Source organism: Babylonia areolata, chromosome 11, assembly GCF_041734735.1.
Source record: "Babylonia areolata isolate BAREFJ2019XMU chromosome 11, ASM4173473v1, whole genome shotgun sequence".
Classification (NCBI taxonomy): domain Eukaryota; kingdom Metazoa; phylum Mollusca; class Gastropoda; order Neogastropoda; family Buccinidae; genus Babylonia; species Babylonia areolata.
The window spans coordinates 15,016,907-15,039,111 of NC_134886.1; the positions used below are offsets into that span (position 1 = coordinate 15,016,907).

Sequence of the window (22,205 nt, forward strand, 5' to 3'; positions counted from 1 at the left end):
CTCGTCTTTTCAGCGATGCAGTTGGCTACGTGTATTAATTTACCTTTAGTTACTGTTCACATTGTTGCCTTTCGTCACAAATGATGATACTGATGATTAGACTCCTGTTCTCCAATCCTTTTCTACCCCAGAGCTGCACAAGTATATCTATCTTTTCCTCCAAAATGGCGCGAAAACAACATAGTCTGGCCAATCTAACATGTGTCTTCAATTTGCAGGAATAATCGGTCAATCAGTCCCAGTTCCAACACTGAGTCAGTTTCGTTTCCCTTTTTCTTTTCCACCTTTTTGGTCAGGACAGTGGAATGGTTCACCAAAGGAAGATACGCTCAGCTGAAAACGGTTACAGACACTGATACAGTAATAACAGTAAGAATGTTTGTGGGGATTTGGGCGCGGGGCTGGGGTAAGGGTGGCAAAGGAGAATTTTAGGCAAACCAGTCTGGTTGGGTTGTGTCTGGAAATGGGTACAAGCGATGATGGTGAGAAGATAAGGTGCTACAACACACGCACCCAACTCTGGGCTGAAAGAAAAGGAGACACGTGCAGCCTGTCTGCGCACAGCTCTCTGTCAGTGGCTGAGTGATGAACTCTGAATGTCTGGGCAAAGCCGCCGAGAGGGTCTGTGGGTGGTGCAGCATATAAACAGGGTGCAATACAGAGCCGTTAGAACATGTGTGTCTGTTCTCTTGAATGCATCCCAAATGTTGGTGAAATTTGTCGAGTAGTTCACAGGGCACGTGAGTAAATTTGGTTATTTTAATACCAGATTGATAGGTAAGTATTTTTATACACCGTACTGGACGGAACAGCACAGCATCGTGTTGCACTGTACCGCAATGCAGTGATATGCCTGGTCTTGTCCTGGCCTCCCTTACCCTATCCTTTCTTGTGCTCCTCTGCAATGCGCTATAATATTGTATCAAGTAGTTCTAAATTGAGACGTATTGCACTGTTCTGAACTGATTAACTGTATTGTACTAAACTGATGTAATACACTGCACTACAAATCGCACTGTTCTACACACGCAAAATCATTTCTCACTTCAAAGTCTTCAGAACATACGAATATTGTCGGGTTTTTTGTTGTTTTTTTATCACAAGTGTTTCCTTTCTTTCTTTTTTTCTCATCAACACAGATAAACCTTCTGAGGAGACTTATTAAAATAAACAGATAACGTTTAGATTATAGAAGCTATCCTGTGTGTGTGTGTGTGTGTGTGTGTGTGTGTGCGCGCGCGCGCGCGCGCGCGCGTCTGTGTGTTAAGACCCTTTAAAAGACCAATCTTTACAACTGGCAGTGACGTTGTTCTCATCTCAGTTTGCAGAGTGAAACATACTGACTGGCAAGTAGTACCTCTGTGTGTGCGTGTGCGCTTACACGAACGCAGCGCATATATGTATACATGTACGTGCATTCATGCACGTGCACACGTGTTTGTCATGAGCACACACGCGAACTCGTCATGCCATGGCCTATATACTCCGCCTGTCTTTGCGCTTTAAAAAACAACAATTATTCCCTCCTTCCAGATTGATGGACGACACCCCCACCAGAACGATGTACACACAAACTTGTGTATGTACATAAATAGGCGCGTAAATAGCCAGCTTAAACAAACGTACTCGACAGATTCGTACGAGTAAACTAATGCTTTCACAAGGATTGGTAACGCCGTCTCTTATCTCTCCCCTCCACTGTGCCTCTCTTAACTCAGGAACTGGTGACACCCAACTTAATCCTGACGAAGAAGGTGGGAAGCACCAACGTACAAGGGAGGGACTAGGTCAGCGGACACAACGCATTAATTTCCAGGTGTGTTTTATATACCCGATGCGGTTTCACTGGACCCCCCCAAAGCCGACCAGGCTTTACGGCGTCGACGCGTTTTCTTGTAAATGGGGGACGAGGAGGAGAGGGAGTGGGGCCAGTTTATTACATATGCCACATCACTTACAACTATTAATATAATAGATGACTAAGGTTTTTTGTTTACTTTTTTAGCCTCTTCCTCGACTCATTCCTACCCCAACTCCCATTTCCCGTCCTGACTTCCTCGTCGCTGCGACCGAGATCTCGGTGTCTGCAACCCTTCTTCCCCCGACTAGCCTCTGCGCACTCTCATAATTATCTCCAACCGTTTTTTTTTTTTTTTTTTTTTTTTTTTTGTTTTGTTTTGTTTTTAGCGTTGGACTTTCAGTCTGAAGGTCCCGGGTTCGAATCTCGGTAACGGCACCTGATGGGTAAAGGGTGGAGGTTTTTCCTATCTCCCAGGTCAGCATCTTTATGTGAAGACCTGCTTGTACCTGAACCCCCTTCGTGTGTATACGCAAGCAGAAGACCAAATACGCATTTTAAAGATCCATGTCAGCGTTTGGTGGGTTATGGAAACAAGAACATACCCAGCATGCACACCCCCGAAAACGGAGTATGGCAGCCTACATGGCGGGATCAGAAACAGACATACGTGTAAAGCCCACTCGCGTACATACGAGTGAACGTGGGAGTTGCAGCCCACGAACGAAGAAGATATCTTTTATTTCCTTTCTCCATCCTTTCTCCTCACTCCTTCAGCCATCACTCCTGCATGTTCATTCAGACATACTATATCGCGTCACCACACCTCGTTTAAAAAAAAAATCAATTCAACCAACGGTATATTCGCCTGTACACCCGAGCTGCACTTCTCACCTGTTTCCACATTGTCTGGGAGTCTCACTCGGAGATATATATATATATATATATATATATATATATATACACACATATATATACATATATATATATATATATATAATTCCAAAATGGCTGTCCTTCCCAACCTAAGGAACAAGACTGACACAAACATGCCCAGCTCATTTCATATATTTCATATTCAGACTGTGCAAATGTGAAGTTTGTTTTCCGTCGTCGGAATGGAATCGAGGACGCTCACAATACCATATGACTGCATTTTAACAATTTTGTCCAGGCTTCTCTAGCCTCGACCCACGTTAAGCCATGAGTGTCGGTTGGCCGTACCACAACATGACTCTGAGATGAGTAAGAGAGGTGTGTGTGTGTGTGTGTGTGTGTGTGTGTGTGTGTGTGTATCAATGTGGTGAAAGGACTTTGTGAATGATCATACTGAGGTGGCCTGCTGAGAAGTGGGACAATTCAGCATGCACGCCATACTAAAGTGGATATAAGATCTATAAGTGTTAACAAAAGGATAAGGGAGAGTGGCAGGTCATCAGAATGGAATCTGTTCAGTTCAGTTGTCTGACGCGTGTGGAAGGTGGGAGGGTGAGAAAGTGACAGAGAGAGAAGGGGTACGGACGGATGAGAGGAAATAACAATAACACGAAAAAAAGAGAAGGAAAAAAAAAAGAAAAATGAAAATAAAAACAAAACAAAAACAAAAATAATAATAATTAAAAAATTTAAAAGAAGAGTATGATGATGATGATTATTATTATTATCATATCATCATCATTATCATAACCCGGAGAAAACGTATAAAATTATTAAAACAGTCAAGCTGATAGAATGTAGATTGACTTCAATGACAAAGACAAAGCACGAATTGCAAACTGTCACAGATACTAACAACGCTAACAACAATTATGTATAAATTTATGTCAATCAAACAACGCACTTCACGAGCACGTACGCGTGTCTCTGTCTCTCTGGTGTGTGTGCATGTGTGATGAGACAAACACCGGAGCCCTTTCCCCTCACGATGCTTCCTCCCTGTCTCTTCACACATCCTCATAGGGTCGACGTCATTACAATCGCGCAGCAGCAGCATCCTTCGATATCAACATGTATCCAGACTGTGCTGAAACGGACTGACCTTCAACATCCACCGCGCGTCATCGTTCGGAAATCGGACTTATTGTGGGCAACAACAACGGCGACGCACTCCCGGCATCTGCGTCGGTCCCGATGATCCTGTGCGTGCAAATCACAAGGGCGGATGCGCCTCTCCTACGTCAGTGCCGTAAACTACTGGACAGGAGTGGGCAAATTTACAGGGAGTCACTTCCGCGTGCAGCGCCCTATTTCATCATCAATGTCACAAGTTCTCATCGGGCACAGAATGTAACAGCGTCACTCCGTGAATAGAAAAGCCCAGTACAACCGTAATGTCTCTCTTCCCCTCTCATTTCTCTCTCTTCTCTTGGGTATCGCACTTCTGAGTCGCTTACGCTCTGACTTGGTTTCCATCCTTAATAATAATAATAACAATGTCAATATCATGCAATTGAACGCTAAAATGAAAATCACACACACACACACACACACACACACACACACACACACACACTCATCATACATATCACATGTTTCCATTCTTCTCCTTATGCTGGTTCCACCAACGATTTGAATAAAGGTGTTTCTGGATCGTCTTAAAAACAATAAAAACAAACAAAAACAAAAAGAAAGAAGAAAAAACCTCAAACACACATGTGGAATGGAACTTTTTATCCGCTTCACTAACGACCACCTCCTGCATGGTGTTCATATTCCCCGCTCGTCAATGAGGCCATTGACATCTTCAATCGTCAACGTGGACGAAATCGGTGCATTCGTTTCATTTGTATCTGAAGACCAAACAAGCCTGGGCGAAATCGACTGCTCATCAGTGGTACACACCGCTCCCTTTGAGAGAGAAAAAGAAATATGGGTGGGGTTTGTGGGGTAGATGGGGGTGGAGGGGGGGGGAGAGACAAGACAGACCGAGCGTGTGTATGCATGCAAATGTATGGTTTACGGTATATGGCTTAGTGTGTGTGTCTGTATGCGTGAGTGTGTGTGTGTGTGTGTGAGCGCGTGAGCGTGCGCGCAACAGAATGAAAGAATGAATGTAGGGTAGGGGGATGGGAGGAAAAAAATAATATAAAAAAGCAAGGAAACCGACTTCCTACACACAAGCACCCAAGAAAAGGAACGATCATTTGCTCATTCCACTTCACCAAGCCCCGACAGCCACAAGCCAAGGTTCCATTCAGTACACGTGCAGCTAGCCAGTGAAATGTGAAACCCACTATATTTATTGTATATAATACATTCCACTTTACAGTGACAACGGGGCCCTGTGCCTCCAATGACCGGACCCATCGATCCAAAAGAGAAGTCATACATACACAGCACGTCGTGAAGCCAGCACAACAGCAATGTCTTCCCTTTCAACATATCGATTCTATCCATACAACCCAAAGATCCTGTACATAGGGCCTTTGATACCACTTCCTTTCACTGGGGAACATAAATAATTATATCCGTTTTAAACTCCCCAATCTGGACTGGGAACGTGTCACTGACACAGCGCTCGGTCGCGCGAGTGACTGATTGGCGAGTGCATGCATATATACATGTGCTCCCGTATGCGTGAATTTTCGTGCGTGCGCGTATGTGTGTGTGTGTGTGTTGGTGGTGGTGATGTGGTGTGGTGTGGTGTAGTGTGGTGTGGTGTGGTGTGGTGTGGTGTGGTGTGGTGTGGTGTGGTGTGGTGTGGTGTGGTGTGGTGTGGTGTGGTGTGCGTGTGCGCGCGCGTGTGTGTGTGTGCGTGTGTATGTATGTGTGTGTGTACGAGTGTGTGTACGTGTGTGTACGTGTGTGTGTGTGTGTGTGTGTGTGTGTACGTGTGTGCGAGACACAGTGAGAGACGGAGACAGACAGAGTGAGAGAGACACAGAGATACGGAGACAGAGACACAAAGAGAGGGAGAGAAGAAACAGAAAGTAACATACTGTGTGTGTGTGTGTGTGTGTGTGTGTGTGTGTGTGTGTGTGTGTGTGTGTGTGTGTGTGTGTGTGTGTGTGTGTGTGTGTGTGTGTGTGTGTGTGTGTGCGTGCGTGCGTGTGCGTGCGTGCATATATCTTCGTGTATGTGTATATATGCACACGTGCGCGTGTCTACTGTGGTAAGAAAGAGCGAATACGATTATGAACTATGTAAGAAGGGGAAAGAGACGAGAGAGTGAGAGTGAGAGAGACAGAGACAGAGAGCCAGAGCCAGTAAGAAACAGAGTCTGAGAGAGGCAGAGACATGCTGATGAAAATCATGCAACACACGTTTCAGGCCTGCCATCCCAAGCAAGTGATGTGATACAAGGAACGTGAGCGATCATGTGCGCACAAGTGAGCGTGCATCATCAAGTTCTCCGTCTGTCAATTTAATCTTTTCCACCATATTCTCTTCCTCACACCCTAATCTAACACTGAAAAAAAGCATATAGAACATACTCTTCTGAGATAAGATGTAAATGTAAAAGGTGCACGAATCATGCACAATGAATTTCAATTCCCACATCTCAAACTATCATGGGGGTAAAAGAAAAGAACTACTGATTTTTGTTGTTTTTTTTCTGTGATATGAGTTGCTCGAATCCTTCAGTGAATTTTGATTACTTATTTTATTCATGACGGGAACTTAGCAAAGACTTATCTTTAATACATTAACAACAATAATAACAATTATTAAATTCCTCACTTATAATGCTACGTTTTTTTCATTGCACGTTCTTTTGCTTCACTAATATTATCTCTCTCTCTCTCTCTCTCTCTCTCTCTGTGTGTGTGTGTGTGTGTGTGTGTGTGTGTGTGTGTGTGTGTGGAGTGAGTGAGTGAGTGCGCGTGCGTGCGTGCGTGCGTGCGTGCGTGCGTACGCGCGCGTACGTACAGGTGTGTCTGTGTCTGTGTGTGATGGTGGTGGTGGAATGTGTGCGTGCGTGCGTGCGTGCGTGCGTGCGTGCGTGCGTGTGTGTGTGCGTGCGTGTGTGTGTGTGTGTGACGAAGAAAGAACTCAGGGAACGAAATTTTTTTTTTTAATTAATAGTGCATAACAAAGAAAGAACTAAGGAAAAGAAAATAAAGAATGTTGAGACCGAAAGAACAGAAAAGAAAGAAAAACAAGGTAAAATAAAAAAGATAGAAAACACGCACACATACACACACACACGCACACACACGCACACACACACACAGTCATTCATGAAACAGAGTGCATACAGACAAGTATGGACCCAGACGTAACTACTAAACGGACATGCATACGGGGGTTCCGAGTCATCTGACACCATTCACCCTGTCATCAAACACAACACACACACACACACGCGCGCGAGCGCGCGCGCGCGCGCATGCACGCACAAGCACGCACACATTCAGGGGGTGACAGGCTTGAGTAGGCACCAAATCATGCGTGCAATACACTCCATCCACTCGTTTTTGTGGTGTCACAAGTGTGTGTGTGTGTGCGTATGTGTGTGTGTGTGTGTGTGTGTGTGTGTGTGTGTGTGTGTGTGTGTGTTTACCACACCCAACTCGCTTTCTTCCTCCCCCTCTATCTGCTTGTGTGTGTGTGTGTGTGTGTGTGTGTGTGTGTGTGTGTGTGTGTGTGTGTGTGAGAGAGAGAGAGAGAGAGAGAGAGAGAGAGAGAGAGAGAGAGAGACAGAGACAGTGAAGCAAAAGAATCTGCAAAAAAAAACCATTATTCTGTATTAAAACAGACGAAAGAGAGAGAGAGGGGGGGGGGGGGGAGGCAGAGACAAAAAGAGAAAGATAGAGACCGAGAGGGACAGAGACAGAGATCGCACTCATACAGTGTACAGTTGTATCTCCACTTCAAAAGAACATTTCTTTTTCTTATTTCCCCGCTCCCACATTTATCACACAAACCGCTAGCTCAACTAATTCAACAATTGTTAGGCTTCAATTCCTCCAGCAATACCAAGAAAAAACATTTTATTGCTATTATGTCATCTGCTTTTCAAAATGTATATATGTGATTTTTATGTCACTTCACTTGTGTCAAACACACACACACAAGACCCCCCTTTGTTGTCAAAACATTTCATTTTGTCCGTAGACGAATAAAGGCTATATATACCCTCAGCAACCCTCCCCCACTACATACGCGCACAAAAACAACCGATGATTGTACACTTGTTCACCGACAGTCGAGTCAAAAATATGTCAGTTCTCTCACTCTATTCTCCCACCCCCGTCTCATGCTCTGTTTTCTTCCTCCCTCTCCCCCTCCCCCTTCCCCCCTCTCTCTGTCATATTAGCCCCTGGTCAAAAGCCACGAGTGCTACACACACACACACACACACACACACACACACACACACAAATAATTACAGACTGAAAGACATGCGCTACTCAACAATTAATCCCTGTGTCCTGAGGACGGCCCCCCAAACAATTCTGTAACACTGTGGTACGCCAGCCCTCATGTTCAAAGCCGTCAAAGTGCTAGGCCACTAAAAGGGCCGTGAGAGCCGCATAAGGGCGATGCTAAAACATCGCTGTCACGACAAACTTTTAAAAAAAATAGAAATAACATCAACATAAAAAAAGTGCCGATGCTTTCAATGCACAATGGATATTCAGTGAGTATACACACACACACACACACACACACACACACACACACACACACACACTGTAAGGGTGCGGGGCAGATTGGAGAGAGAAACGGAGATAAATGGAGCAAAAGCAGGATGAAATTGATGAATGAAAAATAAATAAAATCAACGAACAAACATGATGAAATAGACGAATAAATATCGGAACGTTCGAACAGATAAGTTTCAAACGAAACGAAACATGGTATTTTTTTAAATGCAAAAACAATTCATTGCAAAACCTAGTATATATCTATCACAACTAACACAACCTCCACGCACTGTGTGTGTTCGTGTGTGAGTGACTGCGCGCGTGTAGGTGTGCGTGTGCGTGTGTATGCGAATTTATGTGTAAACATATGCGTGTGTCGTCTCCTGCGTTCGTGGGCTGCAACTCCCACGTTCACTCATATGTACACGAGCGGGCTTTTACGTGTATGACCGTTTTTATCCCGCCATGTAGGCAGCTATACTGCACTTTCGGGGTTGGTCACGCTGGGTATGTTCTTGTTTCCATAACCCACCGAACATCTTTAACGTGCGTATTTGATGTTCTGTGCGTGTGTCTACGTTGGTAAGCATGAACATGCGCCAACGATCGAATGAATAAACATGTTCGTGCGCGCGAGCATCTTTGTTCAAGTATGTTTTGACTGCGTGTGTAAATGAATAGCTGGGCGCCCAATTCATAACTTACAATTCACCCCCCAAGCCCAACCCCCCACCCCCCACTACCCCCTCTCCAATGACGCAATCATAACACCGCACTAAATTTATGGCCTCGGCTGGGCTCGCACTTACTGACAGCGACTGCGCAAAAACAATAACTTGTCTTCGCGTCACACCGACATCCTGTCACGTACTGGTCAGGAACCCTGTCATGTGTCATGCCATACGCCGCGAACTGGTTGGTCATGCAGTTTTAAGATCACAGCAGTGTCCGTCATTGTGTTTCTATTCACTAATTAAGTCTCACTGTCAAGATTATTCTCCGTGATTTTGCTTTATTTTCTTCCAGTGATAAACAACGAGTGAAGAACGGAGAACTCCGTTGATCAACACTTGGTTTAAAAAGCCAGCGAAAATGGAAATATAAGTCAAGGCAGAAAACTACTTTCTGGCTTGAAAAAACATCCACCGGCGTGCGTGCGCGTCTGTGTGTGTGCGTGCGTGTGTGTGTGTGTATGTGTGTGGGGTGTGTGTGTGGGGGGGGGGGAGAGACCCACTCACCCACCCAGTCACACACACACACACACACACACACACACACACACACAGAGTGACGTCCAACGTCACAGAGAGAGAGAACGGGGGGAGGGGGAGTTGGGGGGGTACACACACACACACACACACACACACACACACACACACATAGTCTCTCTCTCTCTCTCTCTCTCTCTCTCTCTCTCTCTCTCTCTCTCACTCACTGTGTATGTGAGAGAGACTCAGAGCGCGCACGCGTGTGTGTGTGTGTGTGCGCGCGCGCGTCTGTGTCTGTGTGCCTGTGAAAAGGTAGGTACACAAACGCGCCCAGGCAGTGAGCGGCTTACTTGCTTGAAAATGTAAACCTTCAATTTTACAGCCAACATTCTTCTCGGCCAGCCTTCAAACAAAAAGCCGTTACAAAGCTGAGCAAAACGCTCACAAATCAACCAAAGAAGACCCCTGAGCTGCCACTAAATCTAAAGCAAAACAAAGCGGGGCTCAACAGGCTGGAGGTGAGCCGAGTCAGGTCTGCGAGCAGTTCAAGTCAAACCGCAACGTGAAGAGATCGACGGTCACACAGACAGACGGACTCTTGTGGAAGTAGGCCGCCTCTGACGTAGGTAGTAAGTACCGGGGCCACTGAGGGTGGGGATAAGGGCAGTTTGTTGGAGAACTGACAGGAAAGAGGGTGGGTGATGGAGGAGGAGGGGGAAATGCATTGTATTGCCTCCAGACCGATTTAACGCTTCGTCACACTGATTCATGATACGAATCCGAGTCGGAAAACTAAGTAAAGATGTACATATGTACAAATTCTTATCTCCTATCCTAACGAATTATGTAATAAAATGGATAACCAAAGAAAAAATAACATAACAAAACTGCAGTATAAAATGAAAAATTAAAATACACGAGAAAGGTGTCAGAATGAATAACATTCCATCAAGCTGCAGCTTAAGTCATCCGAAACCATTGAAGATTCCGACATCTGATTTCATTCTCACCCAGTTCACTTATCTTCTCTCTCACACTAACCCCAGATAAGTCTTCTACTGCAACGGGTTTGTTTTTTTTTATATGATTTTGTTTTTGTTGTTTTTTGGGTTGGTTTTTTTTCCAAAACAGTATCCATACATATCAAATCATTATGCTTACACAGCCCTTATCGATCAGTGTGTGGAATTCTTGTGACAATCCGTCTCTTTCCCTTTTGCCCGCGATAAAGTTCACATGTTTCAACTGATCGAGCTCAAGTCTGGCTCACTGACAACTAGCGAGTCACTGTTTCGTAATACTAACAAGTACTGACATTTCAATCTGTGTCATCAACAAACTTCATAGTTCGGGATGTATCGCACTCAAGCTTATTCAAGTACCTTCTTCTGCGTTCACTCGTATGCACACGAGTGGGATTTTACGTGTATGACCGTTTTTACCCCGCCATGTAGGCAGCCATACTCCGTTTTCGGGGGTGTGCATGCTGGGTATGTTCTTGTTTCCATAACCCACCGAACGCTGACATGGATTACAGGATCTTTAACGTGCGTATTTGATCTTCTGCTTGCATATACACACGAAGGGGGTTCATGCACTAGCAGGTCTGCACATATGTTGACCTGGGAGATCGTAAAAATCTCCACCCTTTACCCACCAGGCGCCGTCACCGTGATTCGAACCCGGGACCCTCAGATTGACAGTCCAACGCTTTAACCACTCGGCTATTGCGCCCGTCTATTCAAGTACCAATCTCATAGTTTCACCACACAAAGACTTTAGGAATGTATCGCACTTAATAAGCTTATACAAATTCAAGCACGTACCTGTCTCTCAAATTTTCGCCATACTCATGGCGCTTCGGTTCAGCTTTTACTTCAACAATCGAGTGGTACGTTTGGACTAAGGTGACATGGTGAAAATTGGAGAGCCGATGCCAGTGCACCATTTTAGCCCAGTACTTCACATGTGTTTAAAACAGACCCAGGACAGCCTGAAAGTACACAATGGTTCTGCACAGCTAATAAATAAAATCCAAACTTACTGAATTTGAGCTATGCTATCGCTAGCCGGGTCGGACGTGGTCATGTTTGTCGGTTGACTGGTTCGGTTGTGTTTTTTTTGTGTGTGTTTTTTTTTTAACTGGACTGGATGCACGTGCACACACACGGTTACAAAACCATGTCCGTTTTGTCATATCCCTTATTCATGTAACTTTAAACATCTGATGCCATCCGAGTGAATGGAAAAAAAATGCCACACATAGTTACATTATCTGAGGACACTTCATACAAAATCTTCAATGCAGCGCAGTGCAGAAGACTGACGTACTAAAGTCTTTAGTTCAGCCATTTGACAGATCGAGGCTGAGTCCAAAGCGTTTGAATTCAACTTTCTGAGGACGTTCATGGGCGTTTAGATCAGACAGTGGCAACAGACGGTAGTGTCATGAACTGGGCTTTATTGAGACCCATGCGCGTTCTTTGTGTGGGAGTCCTCACAGTGTTACCCATCAATCACCCAGTGTGCCGTACGCCTGGTTGACAGTCTGTTTTGAGGCAGTGCCCGTTCTTTTTCTATCACTTGACACAAATCCTTTTGTCAACAGCTCACTTGGACGTTGCGCGCGTTCTGTGGGAGTCGTCTTCATTTCAAATCTTACACTACTACGACTACGGGAATGGATCGCATGCTCAAACGTAAACAATGCGGTTAATAAAAACATCGTCGATTCATAGAAATGCTGCAAAGCCCAAACCTCGACCGGCACGCGCGCGCGCGCGCGCACACACACACACACACACACACACACACACACACACACACGCACACACGCACATTCAAACAGAGCGACACCGAGAGAGCAAGCTGGGCCACACATACGACCGTGGCACGCGAAAGTCATTTTGGCCATGTGGAAATATGGAAACATGTTCACGCTACAGATGTCAATTTATTATCAGTGTTACTGTCAGACGTGCCTTATTTTCCTGTCGGTCACCTGCGATCTGTATGCGTGTACCCGGGAGACTACGACAGCAACACGTTCTCGACTGACAGCCAAAATATTTTCGTTATGTAAAGCCCTCAATGCAGCTGGAGTTACAACGGAGCACTGTTTTCCATAACATCGCTTCCCAACTGATATCCATCGTACATGTATGCGTTGTACGTATGCGGGGGTGAGATCAGATCAGGTGGGATAATAAATGTGGACCGCAGGAGGAGGAGGTAAAAAAAGCTATAGTGATCAATCTGAGTTGGAGGGGATGGCCGGAGAGAGGGCAAAAACAAACCTGTTCGCGTCCGCATCGAGTTACGAATACCGAAATTTTCACAAGCTTTTTCCGAAGAGACGGTTTTTGCAGCGCAGCATTAATTCGCGGAAACCCGACACGCTTCTGGCAAGCTTAGACAAACAGGACTGGCATAACATCAATGAACGAACGACCACAGAGCCCACATCCAAGCCTTCGGAAAGGGACAGACTACAGCAGGCGCTGACAGCAAAACGGACAGTGCCGATCAACCGCCATTGATTAGCTGTTAGGATCCATCCCCACGCCCCTCCTCCCTCCCTTACCCCCACTCTCTACTGCACTACTACCACAATACTGATGAGACAAGTCTAGCTGATACGACTGGCTCGATATGATGGGTCACTAACAGCCTCTATAACTTACAGTGCTGCTATAACCACGTAGTGTACTGCCTCTTCCGTGATGAGTGCGATGCCCTGGTGTATCTTTTTTCCCTCCTGGGTGATAACAGGGAGATCAAAACAAAAACGAAACGAATGGGTCAAGCACACGACTCAGTTATGGTGGGAAGTAAGTGCTGGTAAACAACCTATCTTGTGCTGTTCATGAAATGGCCCAACAAGGATATTTTTTTGTTTTGTTGGTGGTGGTTTTTAGGTGTGTTTTGTTGTTTTTGTTTCATTGTTGTTGCTGTTGTTTTTGTTTGTTTTTAAATTTTATATACAAAACCTTGATCTAACACCATAGCTTTTAAGAAACTTGATAAAACTATGATAAGACTGTGAACTGCCTAATAAAATTTGAGGAGAAAAAGCAGCAACTGCTTTCTTCCTCAAGTGACTTTCTTTTAATGAATCACAGAGACATAGAGAAACAGACTGACTCTGAGCTCTATGACACAAACAGTAAAAACTGACAAAACTCAAAACAGCTTCTTTTCCTGTGCTCACTGTGTGTTAAAACCATCTTTTAAAACTTGAAAGAGGTGGAAGTTCAACCAACTCCAACAAATCAACTTAAGCCTTACACCACAGCCCAAACCTTTCAAATAATGCTCACAGTCACACCCTCACATTTTTGACTGCATGATCATCCAACTGAGTTAGCAGAGTTGAAACATACAAATCACTCATCGTCAGCAAATTTACTCTATTTGCTTTTCAAATCCACATGGCTTGAAGTCCGGATGCTTCTAAACTGACAGAACCAGAAGTCAATCCAATCAGAACTGCAGTCTGATTAACACACACAAACACACAAGTAACGATGGCAACATATGTGACATAATCATGACTTGCCAATCAAACTTAACTACTCGCAATGCTTTCTCAAATCTGGTCGTTGTACACATGTACAAAAATGCTGGGGAAACTGTCACAAACTTTTGTCTTTTTATCTGATTTCTAAATTATATAAATTTAATTACAAATGTATTTATAGGAACAATTATGTAAAGCACCTATTTTATAACCCCACAAAAAAGTAAAGAAAGTGAACTTTTTTTTTTTTCGGGATGATCTCTGGGCAACACTCAAATTCATTCCATTGTCAGACAACACTTAAACAGCTGTCTTCATCAACAACACTGGTAGTAGTGGTACTGATACAACAGTGGAAGGTCCACTGCAAGAAACCTTTTGAACCAAGAATCAGTGAAGATTTGAAACGGCAAATGCAGGCATAAAAAACAGCACCACCCGGTACAGTTCTGATTGCACAAACCACCTTAATTTATAGAAATTGCATACTTGTGTATACAGGGTCTGTGTGTATGCATAATGCACGCATGCATGTATTCACACAATCACACATTCATTTACACAAACCCACACACATACGCACACAGACACACACACAGTATCAGTCATTGGCTTATGAGTGATGAATTACAGTGTTTAGACAACACAGCAGTGCCAACCCATAGAAATACAGACAAGCATGTTGATTCATCCATGCTCATTTTGCTTCACTGTGAATACTGACATAAAACACCGAAAGACCTGAGAGCAAAGGATAGAACAGTGAACAAAAAATAAGAGCTATTCCACCATATACCAAACAATATTTTCATCTTCAATGGAGCAAAACATAAGCGCTCGGAGACAATTCTGAGCTTTACAGTCACAATGAAAACCTTTTAGTCTTTAACTGATGGCTGTAGCATTGTTGCTTTGCGCTCTGTGCTGCTATTTCATCAACCGAGAGAACAAAGTCGACAGTCCATTGACCATTACCATCAAAAGAACTGAAGATTGATGTTTTCTTCAGAACTGGTAAACAGTGCACTGAAGTTGACTGTGCTACCAAGGTTCAATCAATGCAATGGGTCAACTGGGAGTGGGACAACAGTCCCATTATTTTGAAAGTACTGGTACTGGTCATACTTCATACTAATACTGCGTTGATCATTAAAGGGTTTCTTCTGTTCTCACTGAAGGCCCCCCCTCCACCTCTCTCTCTCTCTCTCTCTCTCTCTCTCTCTCTCATACACACAGAAATGAAAGCGGAATGGGTGAAAAATGAAAATAATGAAAAGCACAAAAAAAATATTTCATGAAGATTATCACACACACACACACACACACACACACACACAGTGTGTGTGTGTGCGTGTGCGTGTGCGTGTGTGTATGTGTATGTGTATGAGTGAGTGCGAGTGAGTGAGTGAGTGAGTGAGTGAGTGAGTGAGTGTGTGTGTGTGTGTGTGTGTGTGTGTGTGTGTGTGTGTGTGTGTGTGTGTGTGTGTGTGTATACACTCACAGATAATTTATCATTAAAAATGAAATTCTTCAGAATATTTGCAACAATATTTCATCCTTTCTCCTGACTGTGGTGTATAAATGATTGTTTTAACCTTACACACAACATATAATTTATACATATGCATTTGATTTGAATATTTCTGAAACCAATTCCACACTTGATAATTTTTTATCCCGCAGTCAAATCTACAGTATATCAGTAACTGATTTTGCAGTGGTACACATTCACTGACTCACAATGTTCCCCACCGAAACTGAGACGCTCCTCTCTTTCCATGCTCCTCCATGCACATATGCCTGCATGAGTTCATGTTTGTGTGTGCACATTAAGTAATGAAATCTATTACCTACTTGTTGATTAGAAACAATATATATATATATATATATATATATATATATATATATATATATATATATATATATCACTATTATTAAACTGTAAAACACAGCACTGAAGCACATTCTGATTCACTGTATAAAGTGTAAGTTATTAATACGCACTGTCAAGTAAGAAAGTAAAAAAGAAAAATCTCAACTGTCAGTTTCATAATTATCAACTTTTAGTTCTATCAGTCTAAATCAATTCAGGTTTTTAAATCCTTTAACCTAAACATCACTACACATCTACAGTTTAGACAGTCACTTATAAATCACACATTTTAAATGGATATAATAGATACATGTATACGTACTAACTCAACACACACATTAATTAAGAGGTCACATACACGTCAGTTCATTTGTGGTGGGTGTGTGAGTGCAACTTATAAAAGAGTAGAGTCAGTGCAACTTTTTAAAGAGTAGAGTCACATATAAAAATTCTGAGAATGTATGTGTGTGATATTATATTTTGAATGTGATTTCAGAATTATATATCTCCACATAATGTTGTGTAGTGAAATGAAACACTTTGAAAATCTTACTTTGTAACTGTTTTGCAGGTCTGTAAACTTATAATCATTTATATTTTAATATAACCATATACTATGTGTGTGTATATATATATATATATATATATATATTATATCATATGATATATAACAGCCATCATGATATATATATATATATATATATATATATATATATATATATCATATGATTTGTATACTCAAATTATAAAACTTCTCTTTAATGGTGATTTGATCAAATTGAAAAGAAACCAAACCAAGTCTTGTCTAGATCAAACATTTCTTGGGTATGTGGGGGTGATGCCAGATTACCCACTTGATAAAACAAACCATGAAGATAACAGATCTGTCACACAAACTGACAGAGCATCAAGATTACACATCAAAGAAACCACATAGTAAAAACCACTGAATCAGAACGGAAAATCTTTTCAATCAAACGCCAGGTATGACTGACATGCTTTCAGATGTCTCTTTTGATAATGCCCTTTGTTCATTAAGCAGCACACTTTCAGTGTTTTTGTTTTATTTCATTCTCTCCTTCGTGTCACACAACATATTTTTTTTCTGTGAGAAATTCAAGCTGCTTAGATTGTCATGTGGTGCCAAGTCCACCTGTAGTGTCCTGACCACTACTCAAGATCTAGAGGAAAACAGGATAAAAATCATGGTAAACGCATCCACCCCTCAGAGTACATGTCACACACACATTCACACACAAAGTGCTGTATCCAACAACTTAACACAATGTTTTTTTGGTATAACTTTCAGTATTACAGATGGAAAAAAAAAAATTTCTAAAGCCTGCAATCTATCCTTTAATACTCTTCTTGCAGTCATATACATATACTATAGCTTTGTATTCATGTGTACCTGTTCTGTTCTTTTTTTTATTTTTCTTTTGGTAGCTGTACACATGATATGGGCACATCATGGTATACATTACATATACCTGCATGACTTACACACACACACACACACACACACACACACAAAATCAACTATGATTCAGCATACACAAGTAAATAACACTGAATGTGACACACGGTCTAGTACCACACACACACACACACACACATACACACACGGCCATGAATGAGCATTCAATCCACTTTTCTCACCCTTGATCTTAGACTCAAAATCCATATTGTCAATCACTCAATGCTCAGCACAATAAAAGAAACTTCTTAAATTCCTGCTGATGGTAGGTTAATGAGTTAACTGATGTGCACTGAAATGGTGTCCACTTGTGCACGACTGACAAACTAGAGTTTATAATTTGTTTTACTGTAACAAACATCTAATACAAACACGTACAACACACACGCCTTTCGTTTATTTCACTTTAAAAAAAACTACTGGGTGTTGAGCCTTGGTAATTTCTTCTCTCCAGTACTAGAAATAACTTAAAAGTTTTCCACCGTGCGTGTAAGAACTTTACTCTTGTCTAAACCGCTATTATGTTTTGCATCCAGTTACGATACTTGTTAAGATTCTGTTGTTTGTTTTCTTTTCTTTTTCTTTTTTTAAACCACACATAGCCAAACAGCCGTTTAAAAGGATGTCTGTAATTTCTCATTCATTTTTCGGTGGAAAAGCTGTGAGAGGATGAAGCTGACTGGTCCGACACCTATGATTTGCTTCTGAAAACGTGATGCCCATTATTACATTCATCTGTTAACTTAGACTGAAAAGAAAAATCCAGAGCCTATTTATACGTTTGATAAATTCCGAAAATCGACAAGTTTATTTACAGCCACTCAATCGCGATTAAAAGTTCTTATCTCCAGAAAATAAAACCAGAACGTCTGGAATCCCCATGATTCACCGCAAGAAACTTTCTGCAGGCGCAGAACCTGCAGAAATAAAGTTTGGAAAGAATGTTCGCTATGACGAAGAAGGGAAGAAACTCGACTTCCTTACCTCGAACATCTTCACTTTCGTCGTCACTGTGAAACTCTGCTTGTTCTTCCCGTCCATCTATCACAAAGTACACCACTTTGGTCGCCATACCCTCACACACACTCGCTGTCTTGTACTCAACTTCATGAAGACCGGCTTGGTGCTATGTTCCCCCATGAACTGTCATAACAATTCACAGCTGATTTCGGGTTCTCCACGCTCGCTCGCTTTGCACGGTTTCCAGGCTTCGTCTGCTTGCCTGGCAGACGAGTGTCAGCGCTCTTGAAGGGACCCGAAGGGATACAACTTTTTTCTCTCTTCATTAGCAGTCTTATGAATAAGTTGCATTACTTCTTGTCAATTGATCTTAAATTACTTACATTCTAAAAGGCTTCAGATTATTTGACAACATCTTTTACTCCCAAAGAGCTGGGTTGATTAATTGGAATTGAGTACCATCTCCGTTCGGGCCTCTAAAGTCACGTGATCAAAATAAGCAGGCATGGGAATCGTCTTGTTGTAGGGCGTACAGTTGGCAGCTCGTTGACAGATTAGACAAAACACCGTTTGTCGAGTCAGTCAAGACACGTTGGATGTGGTAAGGCAGTCAGGCGTTGACAACGAGTTCCACTAACTGAGCAAAAATATTGTTTCTGTTACATCCGTAGTTTGTGTCGTGGAAACACTTCCCAAACAAGCATATTTCGTACATAACAAAACGCGCCACACGCAAACTGGGCGTTGACCGTCCGGCTCAGATCTGTATGTGAATGGAAAAGTGTGACTTGTGTTTGTGCGACCGCGCTCAAGCTCTGTGAGCACAAATGCACGTATGTGTGTGCACAAATGCAAGCATGCTTAATCTAATATACAATCTTTTTTTATATAAGCAGGACGGCGATCTGACTCTGACTCGGGTGTGTGCGCGCGCGCGTGCCTGCGTCTGCGTGTACGTTTGTGGGTGCGTGTATTGCCGAGCCTCAGTACTGCATGACTGACTCAGGTGCGGGTTTGTACAGCCCGGTGTGTCAGTGTGTGTGTGTGCGCGCGCACTATCACGCGCGTGCGCACCGGCGAAAGAGAAAAATACTGACGCCGAGAAACGTATGTGCCATGGTATCGTGTGTGTGTGTGTGCGCGCAGCGTGTATGTATGTGTGTGGATCGGTGCCTGTGTGTATGTGTGTGTCAGTGGTAAATGAGAGACGGACAGAAAGACAAACAAAACTGAGGCTAGAAAAGCTATACATGCCTTTGTGTGTGTCGTTGTGTTTATCTATATGCAAGTACAGGCATGTGTGTATGCGAGTGCGCGCGCGCGTACGTGTGCGGTGAATACAGCATCTTTTCTTTTTCGTTTTTTTTTTTTTTAATCAGTTGTTGTTGAACTTAAATCCTTGTGATTCAGTTAACATATTCATTTATTCTTTGTCGAGTGGATATTACACGTTCACATGTAGTCATATCCGCCAGTGATCGATAGGCTTAGTATTCCATTATCTCATGAAAAAGAAATGGACACGTCTGAAACAGCAATGATTGTTTTATAACTGTTGTTTTGTTGGACGAATCAACTTAACATGAACTCAGATTCAACCGGCGGACAAAAATGAAGTTGACCAACAATACTGAACAATATCGGAGAAGAGGAAGAAGAGGAGGAGGAGGAAGGAGGAGGAGGAGGGTGAGGAGGATGAAAAGGAAGAAGATAAAGATATCTTGCAGCATTCGTGCCGGACCGGAGGCTGACGGAGAAGACTGTTTTTTTTTTAGTTTCATGTTTCATTTCCAGTGTACATTGTTCCTTCTAATTCCCCTATCTTCAGTAAACTCGGCTGAGTTATGTCTCCGATTTATTTTGTTGTTTTTCCAGTTCCGAACTTAGGTGAGCTAGGTTATAAAAAAAAAATTTAAAAAAAAAAAAAGTCTCTATGACACTGAAGTGTGTGTGTGTGTGTGTGTCTGTCTGTCTGTGTATGTGTGTGTCTGTGTGAGTGTGTGCCTGTGCGCACTGACGCGCATGTGTGTGTGTGTGTGTAGCCTCTGTGTGTATGTGTGTCTGTGTCTGTGTACGTGTTGAATCCCGTAAGCTGGATGCGCAGTTTGCGTCCACGTTGTTCACGTTCTCGCGCTTGAATTTTGGCGTAGTTAAGTACGTGAGTCCCCACCATATGAGTGCCTGGGTTGCATTTCGAATGTGTTTTTTGACTAGATTACTGCAGTTAAAGTCATTGAGATGTGTGTGTGTGTGTGGTGTGGGGTGGGGGTGGGGGGGGTTGGGAGGGGGTGTCCTTTGTTTCTGTCTACCCGTATGTCCGAACATGTACGTGGACTGTCTCAGAGACTAGACATTGATGATTGGCTGACACAGGTGTAAACCATGCCACACCACAGTCCTAGTGCTGCATGTGTCAGTGTAATACCTGCCAACACCTTATCACCAAGAGAAAACTGTTTGCAATAGCAGGCTGAGCGTCTTGCAAAAGGGTTTCACTTAGTATACAAAAACACACCACTTTAAACCAATCCTTGCCATTAATTTTGGAACAAATGTTGTAAATCCAGACTTATATAGAACTATAAGGTGGCCGCGCATAATCACGAATCAACTCCAAGGCCAGGAGTTATGGGATGGGGATTTTGTTATAGTTTACTATGATTATATTACAGGAATTGTATGCTAACAGCATTATGACGATTTTCTAACGGCTTTATATTAAGTGATCCTCTCTCGAAGATCATACTGGTTATATGAGAGAAATAATTATTTATTGACCTATCAGCTGTTGTCGATTTTTCTAATGTTTTGTTTTGTTGATATGATGTGGTTGAAAGAAAATGTGTGCAACAAAGTATGCTTTTGAGTTTAGCGTGTTGTAAGTTGTATAGCCTATGTTTGGAGTCAGGATTTTGCTTCAAGGCCAACCTGTCCATGGGTCTACAGGTCCAACGGTTGATGTGTCCAGTGTTATACGCGGCGTCAAATACCCTTTGAGTCTAAAACTACATATGTCCAATTCAGGGCCCTTTGAGTGCAAGATTCTATTCTACGCAATGGCGTCACCCTAAGAGGATTATGACGTAAGGGAAAGTCTCACAGCCACAGACCAAGAGCGAAGGCGCCAACGATCGGAAACGGCGCAGACGATACAAGCCCCACAATTGACACAACGATAACCACGACCGAAGACTGATATAGTTGATAACGCAGCTCCACGATAACATCAATGATGCCAGTCGCCAACATGAACGGCGAGGAAGATGCAACCCAAAACAACAAGTTGACAGTGAACAATCAAGACCATTCCACAACTCTAGAACACAGCATGCATAACGCATCACTGGACAATTCCAGCCATACCAAGGTCAGGTTTAACACACAGCAAAACAGCATTCCTCGGCAAGACCAGAAACACCCAGCCTGTTCTGAACACATACCTTACACTATCATCACGACAACAACGAAACTGGAAATTAGCAGAAATTAAAACAAGAAACTATCACTTCCATTTTGCTACGTTTATTTCTTCTGCGCGTAAAAAATAACATCGTTTCCAGTAGGTTATTTATAACACACACACACACACACACACACACACACACACACACACACACACACTTGCCACAGGGTCTGTGTGTCCAAGGCTTTTTTTTCTGACCATAGTTGTATTATTAATCATCTTTCCAATGTCCTGTGTATCCAAACGCACCAAGTGACCAAGACTTTATGAGTCCAGTTCCATATGTATCCACGGCCATGTGTTGTGCCGTAGGCTTT

General features: G+C 42.9%; 1 protein-coding gene across 3 annotated transcripts in view; it reads right to left on the reverse strand.

Moving 5' to 3' along the window:
* Window positions 1-18,693, reverse strand: part of LOC143287563 (high affinity cGMP-specific 3',5'-cyclic phosphodiesterase 9A-like) — an 81,223-nt gene extending 62,530 nt beyond the window's left edge. For 2 of the 3 annotated variants that reach the window (XM_076595655.1, XM_076595656.1), the window contains exon 1: window positions 18,450-18,693. In XM_076595655.1, coding sequence (XP_076451770.1) covers window positions 18,450-18,537 — 88 coding nt within the window. In that variant the 5' untranslated portion in view covers window positions 18,538-18,693. The remainder of the gene's footprint in view (window positions 1-18,449) is intronic. The other variant, XM_076595657.1, reaches the window with a different exon arrangement.
* Between the last annotated feature and the right edge of the window lie 3,512 nt (window positions 18,694-22,205).